The 14,922-nt window shown below is 36.0% G+C and overlaps 1 protein-coding gene across 2 annotated transcripts in view; it reads left to right on the forward strand.

Annotated features, from left to right (window-relative positions):
* Trhde (thyrotropin releasing hormone degrading enzyme) overlaps positions 1–14,922 on the forward strand; it is a 402,871-nt gene that overhangs the window by 260,354 nt on the left and 127,595 nt on the right. For both annotated transcript variants that reach the window (XM_028877977.2, XM_028877978.2), the window contains one exon: positions 12,906–12,971. In XM_028877977.2, coding sequence (XP_028733810.1) covers positions 12,906–12,971 — 66 coding nt within the window. The remainder of the gene's footprint in view (positions 1–12,905; positions 12,972–14,922) is intronic.

The raw sequence follows: 14,922 nt of genomic DNA on the forward strand, positions 1-14,922 counted from the left end.
TTATCCAGTCAACCCTGGTTTGTGTCATTTTAGGATTTAAAAAATTAAAATAAATATTTTATTGCTATTCTGTAACACTTGTTAATACTTTCATATTTTTGCATAAGTTACCATATATTAACTACTAAGTTGATTTTTGTAAATGTTGTCATTAATTCTTTGAGAATTTCATACAATATGTTTTGAACATATCCAGTCCTCTCCCCCAACTCCTTGCCTACCTCCCTACCCACCTATTTTTTCCCTTCCTTCTGTCCACTCATGAAGTCCAGTTTATGTTGGCCAACTACTCCTGGGTGTTGATTCTTCTCTGGAGTGTAGTTACTACCAGATGTCACTCCACTGACTGGCTTCTATATCCCAGCAGCAATCAAATACTAAAACTCCTCCACAGCTAGGCATGTGACTGCATGAAAACCTTCCTTGCTCTATGCTGGGATTTTGTCTGGCTTGAGCATGTGCAGGTCATGTGCATTCTTTTACAACCACTGTGACTTTATATGAGCATCTACTCTATTGTATATGGGAAAAACTGTTTCCTTGAAGGCATCCATCTCCTCTGGATCTTTCATTTTTTTCATGTCTTCTTCTGCATAGATCCTTGAGTCTTGTGGAGAGGTGTGTGATATGGACATCACATTTTGGACTGAGAATGCTGAAGTCTCTTATTCTCTCCAAGTTGACCAGTTGTAGATCTCTGTATTAATTGTCACATACTACAAAAACACGCTTTTCTATGATGAGGTTATTATGTTAATTTTTCAAGCAAATGATTATTCATATAATCATAATTGTGGGAAGATTTATACTAAGTCTATGGCTACTTCTAGTCAACATTATTCTCTATGGATAAGTCAGTTTTAAATAAGCAAACTATATGACAAAAATACTGCTAGGAACTGCTACAAATACATCAGAGAGTTTGAGTGATAAGACATTTATATAACATGTAGAATTGATAATGAGATTGTAAGGTGTATAGGCTGACAATTTTTCCAAATAAGTATATTTGTCATTTTTAAATAAAAATCCTAAGACAAATTTCAGACATATAGAAAATTGTGTCATATATTCATTACCTCAAAACCAAACAGTAAATTGTCACTATTTTGTTGGACATAGTTACTAATGTTCTGTCAAATGAGTAAAGTAATAGAGTTAAAAGCCCTCATCCATCCCTTTCCTATTCTACATCCTGCTTTCTTTTCCTAGAGATAACAGATCACCTGCTATAGGTTAAAATGACCTCCAAGGCCCATATGTCAAGGGCAAGGTCACAGAGTGCATCTGGAAGGTGGCAGAAAGTGAAGGTAAAAAACAGTGACTTCCCAGAAGCCCTCACCTCTTATGGATAGCAGGAATTCATTTCCTTGCTTCTGTGTCTACTTTTCGGTTTCAGCCATGATGCAAGTGATTGTGCTCTGCCATGAGCTCCCAGCATTGTGTGTGGTCTCATTACAAACCCCATAGCTACACTGCCTGTCAATCATGGATTAGAGTCTCTGTCACTGTGAGCTGAAATAAACTTTTTCCTTTTATAAGTTGATGCCATTGGATACTTGTTACAGTAGCAGACATCCAGTGATCAAATAGAATATCATTTCATCCACATGTTTATATTCATAGCTGCCATAAAACAAGAATAAAGGCATATTTGTAAATTCGTCTTCATGTTCATGGATTTGAGTAAATTAAAAGCATTGTTACAAATGGCATCTTTTTCATTACATCCTTATGTTATGTGGACTGGTCAGGAATTACTGGTGGGTAAGGTTTGGCGTTTACATTTCCCAAGATAATTTTTCAGTGTGATGGACAGTGGATCCTTGTTTTTCTTTCCTCATTGTCTACACTCTTTGATTCCTACTTGTCTTCATAGGATGACTCTGTTTCTTTTTCCCCTGAAATAACAGAAACAATAAAGGAGTCAGTGTCCTCTCATCTCTAATCCCTTGCATCTTGCCTGTCAAACCTTGTCTTTCATTTCCCTGGCTCTTCATTGAAGTGGATGAATGTCTTTGCTGTGATGTGAACACCCCTCCACCGTATGCTGGACTCAGCCTGCTGTCTACTCCAGGTAGTTCTACAGCATTGCCTTTTTTTCTTGTGATTCATCCAATTTTTCTTTCTCTACTCAATCACTCTGGTCTGTATAAAATATTATAATGTTTTCATCTCACTAAGAAAGTTCCTTGATCTACATTTACCTAGTCTTATGTTCTTTTAGAGAAAAAAACCCACATATTTTCACCATTCTCTTTCTTTTAAAATTGCTGGGAGCTTTTATTCTTACCAGTTGATCAAATCTCTTCCATCATGTCTAAAATTAATTTCACATTGAGAAATTTTACTAGTCTTCATCTCAGTTCACTCACTCTTTGAAGCACATTTTATAACAATGAATATTCTCCGCAGAAACACTATTTTGGGTTGTTACTAAAACATTGGTCCTTTTCCCTTCATTCTTTTTCTTATTATGGATTGGACTGATTTCTGTAACCTCCCCTTGTTGAGAAGCTCAGGGCTCTTTTTTTCATGCTTTGTTTGCCCTCCACATCTGTAATTACTCCACATGGCAGTCTGGTCTTTCTTACTCCAAACTTTCTCTTGACTCACAACATCATTCTACTAAGTTGTTAATTGACTGCTGTTTGGTCTAGAATGTGGGTTATATTCTGCATCTTTTTTTTTTTTTTTTTTTACATCTAGCAAGCATGGAATTATTACCCATGTTCCAACTAATCATAATCTGTAAGTTTACCTTGGCATGCCCTTTCTTGTCAGGCATTGGTACCTGTGTACATGATGTGTTAGGAGCACCTAGGAAACCATATTCCAAGTCTTCCCTGATGGTTGGCATTTTCTCAGTTTCAACTGCTTCTTTGGTTTATGACTGTATAACACCATTATACTGGTTTTAATTTGTATTTCCTTACTCCTCAGATTCTTTTTATGAGTTTTATTATTTCTTGAATTTTCAATTTATATCTATTTCCCATAATCCAGTAGATTTGCTTTTGTCTTTTTAATGTTTGATTATTCTTTTTTATCATTAGTTAAAGAGAAATCTTCTTTTGTATTTTGTAAACTAGCTGTTAGTTGGTAGTGAGACTGATAGGTCAATTTTACTGTCTATTTTTCATATAGGATTTTAAGTTTAGTGTCGGTCTGTCCACTTTGTAGACTTTTTACTTTTGATTTTTAATGTCACCTTTTATTATCAAATTTCAAAGCTACTTTCTTACATTTTCTACTAATATTTTTAAACATTCGTATTTTTATTTGGAGGTCTTTTTTTTTTTTTTTTTTTTTTTTTTTTGGAGGTCTTTAATGAATTGCCAGTTTGTATATTTGTTACTGTTTCTTTCTGTTATGGTATCAAATGTAGTTTAATTTTTGATTGGATAATTGATCATTTCAGTATTTTATATCGAATTCCCCACTGTCCTTTCTACTGGTCCTTTAAGAATAAGTATCATCACTCAGCTACAGCTGACATCAGGATAGGTCACTTCATAGTCCATATCCTGACTTCCCAGCCTATCACTGCTCTCTGGGCTATAACCACTCCAGATTCAGAGGTACGTTATGCAAAGTAAAATTTATTTTTACATTTCTCCGAGTTAAAATTCTGTTAATTTATCGTTGTGAATTTTCAGATTTAAAAAAAACCCTGAAAAATATTTAGAAGAAGGTATGATTGTGAAAAATTTGATGTTTGTAATGACTATCCTTACGGTAAATGTAGTCATCCATCTATAGTGCTGTGTGTTTGGTTAAGCTATATAATTTTCCCTGTCGAGAGCTGAATACCTTTGACATTCTCCTTATTGCTTTTGGCTTTTTTTTTCCTTTGTTCGTATCTTCTTTTGAGAACAGGATTCTATGAATTTATTCCTTTGATTAGTTTTCAAAGATACACTAGACTTTTAAGTTTTTATTGATTGATCTTGTTTTGGTCAGCATTGATGCATTATTGTATTGATTTTATAGATTAATTCCATAGATTGTTTTTAGTTTTCACAAGAACCTCACATCATTGCTGAATAATGTTTACTTGTTGCTTCGTATCTCTTTTGTTGCATTTCTTTTGTTAGTTCAGTTCTTTCATTGTACTTTTAAATATAAGTATTAATAGAGTGCATTTCCGTGTTCACAGAAACTGGTAAAATGCTTCACCACTGACTTTATTTTTTGGAGGATGCCCTAAGATACACTAATAGATTCCTATTACTTCCTAGTTTATTAAGATATGCAATAATTTTTAAAGTGTTTGAATAATCTTATCAAAAGTCCTTCCTAGATATTGAAGTTAAATGAATTTTCTTCTTTAAAACGTTAATGCAATACATTTACAACTTAAGTTATAAAGTAAATCTCCCTGTCACTTTGTATTCCCTGCTTTCTATATATAACAAGGTGTAATTCACTGATTAAGTTGCATTCATATTAATATATTACATAATATATGTGCTATATATGCTATTTTATATAAGTGGAATTTCCAGAATCATTCTACCCAAATACACACACACACATATACACTTATTTTCATAGATTGCATAGTAGTTTCTCCATATCATCTAAAGTTAGGAATTTTTTATCTTTTCAGTTAATTTGTTGTACTTTTTCTAGAACAAAGTATTTACATGTTATAAAATTCCCTTAAAAGTTTGCTTACATGTCAACTTTGTTTTGGAGAGTGTAAATTTAGAATTTATGATTTTTGAACCTCTTGTTAGCCTTTTAACTTCTTGATCATTTTTTAAAAAATTAAAATATGTTGAAAGTTCTTTCTATCAGAATTTTCATATATAATACAAAAGTTGACAGAAATTATAGTAACTTTAATTTTTAACATTTTCTATAGTTAAAGCCTACCTTCTCCCCCTTAATGTCACTCATTTGTGTGATTTTTTTTTCTTGTCTTTTTCCCTTGGTCATTTTTAAAGTCTAGAACCTTACTTTTTTATTGTTCTTTATTTATAGATTCTTATGTTGCCTTTTTGATCATGTAACCATTTCTTTGGTTTCCCATTTTGTTAACTTTGCTCTTAGCTTTATCCTTTCACTTTGATTTATCTCTATAGACAGTATCATGTTCATCCATACTCTTCTTTTGGTTTTTGACATGGTCTCTCTGTGTAGCTCTGGTTGTCCTGGAACTTATTATGTAGACCAGGGTATCCTTGAAGTAACTTATCTGCCTGTCCTTACCTCTGTAGTTTGGGAATTATTATGGCCTGATTATAACCTTAGGATGGTGGTTAGCAGTAAAGATTTTGGGAGACAAGTAACTTAGATGACCACAATTCAATAGAGCTATTTTTTGAAGCTATTATATGGCAAACAATATTCCAACTATTTTATGAATAATTTTAATGAGCAGTCAAAAAATACAGGTGGACCTCCTTGTTCTTAACTGAAACAATAGCGTTGTCGCTGTCATCACTGCTACCTCTTAAGTGTAGTAGTAGATATCTAAATTACCTAACAAGCTTGAGTTGACAGCAGAACAAGAGAGCTTAGCAGACATTAGGCTTCCGAAGTAATTATTAAAATTGGTTTGATGTGGCCCACAGGATAGATTTGTGAGGGTGAGAATGCATCAGGGGCTGTCATTAAGAGGCCGTGAAATAATTCAGCTTCACAGAGGTAGAGGCTTGGCCTCAGGAAGCAATAAATCAAAGAGGACTCCAAGGTTCTAAGCCTGGGTGATGGAGCAATTGGGCATTAATTTTGCTTTCATGATTAGAATTAATTTTATTTCCGTTTTCATCCTCTGTCTACTCTTATTCTTTTCCTTTAGATTATGATATAATTACAGGCAACTAGAGCATACTGAGAGCAGGAAACTAGTTTTTTTCCCCCCAGGGAAGATCATACCAATTTGTTATCCAGTACCAAATGATCAGCTCTGAAAACACACACACACACACACACACACACACACACACACACACACACACGTATGTATATAAATATTTTACAGACTGAGCAGCTTATATCTATGTACTGATGTGCACACAGACATATGTATGTAACAACTGATGGATGAAAGAGTCTATGAATTTGAAAGAGAATAAGGAGGCAGGGAGTTTGATCAGATCAGTATGTGAGTCAGGGATATTCAAGATTAGGTATTTTCCTCCCCCACCCCATTTTTTCACATGCTAAAATAGCTCATATTATCTTTAAAAGAAGAAAGCATTGTGGTTTTTTTACAAAAACCATGGGAGGATTTAATGTATTCTCTTCCTTCAGTCCAAAGACATTCTACATTAACAGATTATGTCAGAATGCTGTGCTCTGTGTGTGTGTGTCCATGCTTAGTGAAGAGACATCTTTCTGAAAGTTAACATTTGAAAAGCACTTTGATTTTGAAATCAATATACTAACCCTTTCAACGGTGCAGAATAGAACAGGACTTTCTCACTGCACAGGTTTCTTTGCCCTTTAAGGAACTAAAATTAAAAACAATGAAGTAGATGGAAGCTAATTGGGTCAGAGACAAGTTCCAATACTGACTGTGGCCACAGATATTGAACAAATGGTCTCATCCCTTTGCTTCAGTCTCTCCCATCTGCAAAGTGGAAGCAGTGATGTGGGGTTACTCACCTCCTTCCAGCTTAACAGTAGAATGAACCATAAAGCATATGCCCGCAGAACAGAAGGTTCATTACCCAAAGACTTTTACGGGGCTTGAAAAGAAACTTCCAGTTTTGTTTAGACTCCTGTTAGTAGAGACTGAATACCAGCTGATGACTGCGACAAACCCAAGGTAGATAGATCCTACTTGGCGATCTTCATACTGCCAACTGCTCTACTGAATTAATCCTGATTTTCCAAGGGGGGCGGGATGCAGAACCTGCAGGCTCCTGTAGCCTTGGGTTTGCACTGAACTTGTGCTAAGGCAGCTTGGTGTTTCTCAGTATAACAACATGCCTTATTCTCCCATGTCCTCCAAATGTTCCACTTAATTTCCAGCCTGAGAGTATTGGAAAGTCATTTCACATCTTATTGGATTAGTTTCCTTTCCTCCTGGGCTGTCAGAATGCTACTAATTCTAAACTGAATAATTCTAACCACTTCCGTTTTCTTTTTCTTCCTGTAGCCAGGCCTTTCCTTTTGAACCACCAACCAGCTCCCAAATCATCACACAAAGACTTATTACTAGTTTCGAATGCTCAGCCCAGCTCAGGCTCATTTCCGGCTAGCTCTTTTAACTTAAATTAACCTGTTTCTTTTTATCTACCTTTTTGCCTGGGGGCTTTTTACTTTTCTTTCCTTCTGTGTATCTTACTTTCACTGCTTCTCCTGTCCGACTGGCTGGTGGCTTGACCTGCCTCCCTTTCTCCTCTTTCTCTTCTCTCTTCTTCTCCTCAGTCTCCCAGAGCCTAGATTTCTCCTCCAATTACTCTTTCTGCCTGCCAGCCCCACGTATCCTTTCTCTGCCTAGCTATTGGCTACTTAACCTCTTATTAGACCATTCAGGTGCCTTAGGCAGGCAAGGGGAAACAAATGCAAACACATTTTTACATAATTAGACACACACCCTTCCATCATTAAACAAATGCAACATAAACAAATGTATTACACCTTTACACAGTTAAAGTCATAAAGTAATATTCTGCAATATAAATGTAACACATCTTTGCCTAGTTAAAATAATATTCCACAACATTTTTCTCTCTAGGTTCTCATTTTGTACAATGATTTTCAAAAGTGTCTAGATCCTATCTTGATTGCAGATACTAAGACAGTAACCTACATCAGTTAAAGCGAATGATTTGGAGTTGGGTATAAGTGGGTTTCTAATCATACGTCTTTTACTTAATTTGGGTCACTTTAGCAAGTTATACAATCTTTTTGAGCCTCAAACTTCTGATTAGACAAAATAATAATACCTTCTTTGTTACATCATGACTCTATCGCACCATTATTCCTTAGTGAATGATACATTTTGAATGATTTCTGCTAAGACAGGGCTTTCTACCACTCCACAAGTTTCCCTCCTCCCTCCTCACTGCAGTTATTTGGAAATCTAGTTCTACTTTCAGGATGACATAAACTAAAGACTGCCTTTGCATCGTTGAAAGAGATAGACCTTTGCTTATCTGAAAATCATTTGTGTACTAGGAAGTGTTTTGGGTGGTGGGTCCTTAGTGGAGAGACAGATAGACCATGCCTCCTTGTACAGCTGAAGTCTGTTGTGTTCAGACTGTTTCCGTCTTGTGCTTTGGTTTCTAAAATCTCTTCGTGACCTCTCGCTCCCCTTTCCCTCTTCAGGTTTTTCTCAGGAAACCTATGCTTCCTTTTCTCCTCTCTGTTAGTCCCGCCTATACTTCCTGCCTGGCCACTGGCCAATCAGTGTTTTATTTATTGACCAATCAGAGTAATTTGACATACAGACTATCCCACACCATTCCTTTGTTAAATATTATTTTCCTTGAAGTTAAAAGCATAAGCCCCAGCCTTGTCCTTCCCTGACTCTGCTCATACCCAGGTCGCTTTCAGCTGTTTGTCACACACTGGCATCCCCCCGCCTTTGCTTTTAATTTTAAATTCCTGAGTGTTTATCCTGAGCACTACAGAGAAGGTGATATGGTCTGTAGAAAGCCCTATAGATTGTATTTTCTGTTGCCTTCATTGAAACCAGAGCCCATTCCTCTGGCATTCTTACTCCCAACCCTGTTTATGCCTCCAGCTATGCCCTCTCCCATAGCTCATTTCTCTGTTGCCTTTCCTTCCTCTAATCCTCTGCTTCTCTTCCTATTTTGAAAACTTCACCTTTTCCAAGTGATTTTTACCAGCTTAGCTAATTTCTCCTAAAGTGTGTATCTATGCACGTCTTCTAAGGTCATCTTCTCCTGTCTTAAGACTAGAAATCGAACTTGCCTCTGTCACATTTGTTAAACTGTCTTGCTACCACTCATTCCTCTTGTTTATTTCTGGTTATCTTACCTGTTCTGGGGTATCATACTTAAGCCCTCTGCAGTAGAATATTATTTTAAGGTGTGTTACTTTTGTTTATGTTGCATTATGTTGTTTAACTCCGTGAAGCTGTGTTACTGTGCCTGTTTAAAACACTGATGGTCTAATAAAGAACTGAACAGCCAATAATAAGGCAGGAGACAGAAATAGGTTGGGCAGGCAGGCAGAGAGAATGTATAGAAGGAGAAATCTGGGGGAAGAGAGAGATCTAGGAGCCAGAGAAGGAGGAGGACATCAGGGGTGAGCCACACAGTAGAAGTAAGATTTACAGAAGTAACAGCAGGAGAAGCCCAAAGGTAAAGGATAGATGGGATATTTAAGTTAAGGAAAGATGGCAAGAAAAAAGCCAAGCTAAGGCTGGACATTCATAATTAAGAATAAGCCTCCATGTGTGACTTATTTAGGAGCTGAGTGGCAGGCCCCCCAAGAGAGAAAAACAACATCCCTCACTTCCAACATGCTTTAGTTCTGCAATTCAAACTTCTAAAATCTGCTTCAAACTTACTTCCCACACAATCTCCCATTATGAGGCTTCATGCCTTCCTATCTGTATGACCTTCGATATTTCATGTCTCTCACCTCCTCACCTGCCTGACTATGTAAATACTATTCCCCTTACATCATGTAGATGGGGCCTGGGCATGTCCACCTTTCCAGGTATAACAGAAATGTCACTCTTTAGACCCTTCAATCCCATAGGGATGAGGTCTATTTACATCAACCCTATTTGTATTCTGTGGGATATTGACCAAACTACCATCTCACTAAACATATGCTAGGGAAATAATTGAGTTTGTAAGATTACCTTCTCTTCAAGAGTGATTACATATTGTGAAAACATACCAGTGAAACAATAAAGGCTATATCCTTGATGAATAGCTAGTGTTCAAGAATACAAAGTAATTGCCATATGTGCAGACAGTTTCTCTCTTTGTCAACCATTATTGAATTAAGGGAGCTCATCTTAGCCAACTGCAGGGAAGGAATGTGCTAAATCTGAGGAGAGGGGGTCCTTTCTCTGGATATATTGAGTGTCATCTCTGAAATCATTAGGTACTCAGATTATTACCAAGTAAACCAAAAAAAAAAAAATAAAGGTCAGAAGAAGAAAAACTATTAAACTATGATTGAGTTTATAACCCCTTTTTTGTGACATATTGTTTATGATATCCTAAGCAAATCAGTCAGATAGCACAGTATATCCCCCTGGATCTTGCTTTATAAAGTCATGATGACTTTTCCTAAGAAACAATACAATTTCATTCCATAAACCCCTCAAGGTTCTTAAATGTCCAATTCGTTTTCTTGAGGCTGGCACTTTCAGTCACAAGTGAAGATAATTTGCCACGTTATAAGTGAGGTCAGCTAGGTAAATACATATTTTCAAGATACAGAGAAATGTAATTCAGTACTTTCCTCAAGACAGAAGTATGTGTGGTGACTTTAGCTATGCTGTAACGTGTGGCCTTTGTTATAGCCATGCATAGTAAGTGTCCTATATACTGACTAAAGAACATTTGGTCAGCCCACCTGACACCTCTTTGCAGACTTCTTTAAAATAGGCATTTAAAAATTAGCAATCACCAGAAAAGGTCAGTTAAATATAGAAGAGTGTAGACTGCTCCAGGCAACATCAAAATATCCAGATAATATGTTTTCTGAAATATAATGGAGTTAGAGGATATAACAATAATGAAGAGCTCAGTGTTATTATGACTTTTGAATATTGGCTATATTTTTATGTCTTATTTCTCAGCACCCTGCTCCAGCCTGGCTAAGACAAGAAAAACAGGGCCATTCTTTATGATTACAAAGTACTCTTTTGTCATTAGTTCACGCCAAACTGATAGTTTTTATAGCCCGACAAGGGACCAAGTCATCATTACCTGGAGGGAATCACTTAAATCATTTGAAGATGGCTCTTCTGCTCTGAAGGGAAGTTGGAGCTGACTGCCTAGGTGTCTCTCTCTCCCCAGGTGCCAGGGGTTAGTGTTGTTGAAGAACTGACAGATTTTCCCCTCAGGGTGGGTAGACTAGATTGGAAAATACATAGGAGGAGAGCTTGTCAAGGAAATTCAGGGAGCAGAGCTGATGCCTTCTACAGGGGATTCTCACCCGCTCCCCAGATTGAATCATAAATGCTTATGTTTTATGGACTTATACAAGTGTGCAGAAGACAGAGAGCAAGAAGCAAAATATTACAGATAGAGAGAGAAAGGAGTAGAAGATGAGAGAGGGAAATATATCTGGAGGGGCATAAAACTTTATGGTTTGTCAGCTCATTATTTGTTGAGATGATGATGATAACATTCTCATTTGAGGAACAAGTTCTTCGGGAAATTGAGATTTTTTTTTATGAGAATGCTTTAAGGGTGATTGACTAATGGAGTGAGAATATTATATTGCACCACCGTTCTAAAATTAAAGGGAACAGTTTTAGTGTCAAACAGTAGAAAATCTCAGTTGTGTTGCTGGACTGACTTGTGGCAGGGCAGTGGAGGACTGATGAGTATTCTAGGGTTCTCTCTTTGAAGAGGATACCCTGGATGCGTGCAGTGAGATGTCATAGTGAACCTCATCAGCATGTACAACTGATGTGCATTAATACAAGTTAAAAGAGACACCTTGGAGAGAGGAGTTACTGCAGTATGTGCATTTGTAAGGATGGTGGAGAGGGATATGTAGGCACAAAGGAATTTCCACTAAATCTAGACTGTCATTTATACTTAAACAGTCACTGCTTAATAACCCCTGAGCAGCTCAGTATGAACTGGTGATGTCTAGAAGACTAATTTGTAGTTTACATTCAGGTTTGTGATCATCCTGGCTAGCCCCTCATCACTTGGATGGCTTCAAGTTGATTACTTATTCACATTTTGCACTGATAGTGTTCTATATTCATTATAATAGTAGTATTCAATTTTCTAATTTAGTATTTTATTTTATTAATCAAAATATATTAACTACATACACTTCCTTAGATATAGGTACATATAACTGCATCTAGCCTCTATAAGAAATAGATATGACAAAAATATTGGGCCACCATGAAAATAGCATCGATGACTCACACTATCTTTCAGACCCTGTTTTGCACTATTCTACGCAGATACACACACAACTTCTTTATATATATATATATATATATATATATATATATATATATATTTCATACACACTTGTATGTACTAATTTTTGAAATACGTACTTTACACACACACACATATACACTAATTACAATGTATGTACTTCACACACATATACATACATACATACATGCATACATACACACTAATTAATCTTCAAAAATGTTTCACTGTATAGGATTCTTGGTAACTCTATGTTGCAAGAGAAGAAAATAAGAGAAGAGAGGCCTAATCATTCATCCTGGTAAAGAGTTAAGACATTAGCAGAGACAGAGTTTGAACCCAGATAACCTGACTGCTTCACACTCTCTTCTTGGGTTTTGCCGTAAAGCATTCCCACTTGAGTTAGGAGTTCAGCGAACAGCTAGAGTACCTGCAAATTATGCTTTGCTATGAATATTTCTTACCATGAGTATCCTTAGGTTATCCGATCATGGGCTTTTGAGTATAAGCACCGTGCTTTATTAAGTTTGCCATGTACCAAGTTCATGGAAGTATTTATTACTCCTAATTACAGACTGTTTCTTGAGATACTGTGTCTGAGGGATTTTCGCCTTGAAGTAGTAGGTTTTGATCCAGAAAACATTTAGGTGTACACAACATGGATTTTTCCATCCTGTAAATGACATATTATTTTATGTTTTCCTCCTTGCATATTTTCCAAATAGAACAGAGTGAAGAGAGTGAGCCCTTCTTGATTGACATGTGGCACTGCCGGACTCACACTTGTTGACATTCTTTTCTTTCCGATACCTTTTTCCACAGGGTGCTGCTCTAATTAGAATGCTGGCTAATTTTATGGGCCATTCCGTTTTTCAGAGGGGTTTGCAAGTAAGTAAAATGCTTTCTATTTTTTTTTTGCTACCATTTTTTTTCTTGTTGTTATATTTCTTTTAAGGTTATTTCACAGTTTGGGAAATCACTAATAACAAATTGCGACTGTGGTGGAGAAATTTGAGGTGTGCAAGGCAGGTTCATTCCTTCAGTATGATAAAAGAGAAAAACTGTCATAGGATACTCAGTGTATCATCTGCCCAAACCCAAACGGGTATATGATTTAGAGGTATTTAATTGGCATTTACAAACTGAACTACTTTTTGCACATGTCAGATCCTGAACAACTTACATAAGAGCTTCAGAAAAACTGCTATTATTTACTGTAATTGAGATGGTTAAGTAATATGAAAACAAATTGATAACTTTACTAAAATTATATAATTGAGAAAATTTTACACTTGTTTTTCAGTTATGTACTGTCTATGTTTTGTTTTACTACTGATACACAGAGTTGCTGTTTGTCCCAGTAAAAATAAAATACTTTTATTTGAAAGGAAAATGAATCATTTTAAAAGAAAAGAGATAATTATGTGATTTTTTTGTTGTTATCTCTTAGAAGCCTCTTCTTTTCTAATGTGAGCCAGAAATGTAGTGGATATGGAGAGGAGGGGACCTGTGGAGGAACGGGGAGGAGTAGAGGGAGGGAAATCTAATCAGGATATATTGTACGAAAAAAAATATTTTTAATAAAAGGAAAAAAAAAGAAAAGACAGTTGTATATATGGCATTTAGGGTAATAAGCATGAAAATGTAAGAATGGATTTGTATATATCAAAATTATTAAAAATGTAGAGCAGATACAACTATAAAAAATTAGAACTTTGATTCTATTGAATCTGCTGGAGTAAATCATTCTTCTAGTCACTGTGATTGATGAATTATTTATGATGCATTCTGCTACTTAGAAGTGTCCTTTAAAGTAAATTGATGTTCACCTGAAATACAATTATGCTAAGACAGAGAGAGCAATCAATCTTATCTGTTCTTAGTAAGCTTTTCATTTTGAAATTTAAATAAACTGCAACTGGGGTTGGGCTATATTTTTGTAGTAGAATTCTATTTTCATCAAAAAATAAGCTGGAAGATAAAACACGAAGGCAAGAGTTAAATTTGCTATGACAAACTATAAATTTAATGCAACAAATAAGAAGAGCATACACATTTATTGAAGAATAAGTTTCCTTCCAAGCTACTTTTGTAGATTAGTTTTAGCAGCCATCAAAATTTACTTTAATCAGCCCTTTTCATTACAGATGCCCTCAGAATAGCTGAATCCATCGAACGTATTTGCTGAAGGATGTAGGCTCTATTTGCTGAGGGACGAAGACTCCATTCTGATCACATAGTTGAGAAAGTCTTTTTTTTCCCCCTTCACCTCAAAGAGTGCCCTCCATGAATATAAACTATGTAGAGGAATGTCCTTCCCTTATCCCCACTACTTTGTTTTCCCCGTCGAATTTGTAACGTGACAGTTTCAGAAAACATTTAAGTTTTCATAGGGGAAATAGAAATTGAATTTGAATTCCCGGTGGCAAGCTGATATGAAATCGTTTTCTGCATACAATTTTTATTATTTCCCTTTAACTATGTACACGTATTTGCGCATCAGATTGAGTGACTATGGTTGCGTTCTTTGGGCAGAATGTCTTTGCATCCCTTTTCCTTTCCCTCTCATATTTTCTATGGTATGTAAAATATATTATTTTGAGTACACCCTATATTCTATTCCACTGGCCCAGCCTGTGCAGTTTTATCTGAAACTGCTAAAAAAAAATTAAAATAAACCTTCATTTGAAGCTACTGTTAACGTGCACTTTTATGCTCCAATACTTGATTTGGTTAATTTTCAACCAAGGGAGCCTATGTTTGTCAACATTGCATTTCATTTGCCTTGTGACATCTCATTGATCAGGTGGATCTGTATCCCTCGGTACTCTGCTTCCAG

Source organism: Peromyscus leucopus, chromosome 18 (assembly GCF_004664715.2).
Source record: "Peromyscus leucopus breed LL Stock chromosome 18, UCI_PerLeu_2.1, whole genome shotgun sequence".
In the NCBI taxonomy this organism is placed as follows: Eukaryota; Metazoa; Chordata; class Mammalia; order Rodentia; family Cricetidae; genus Peromyscus; species Peromyscus leucopus.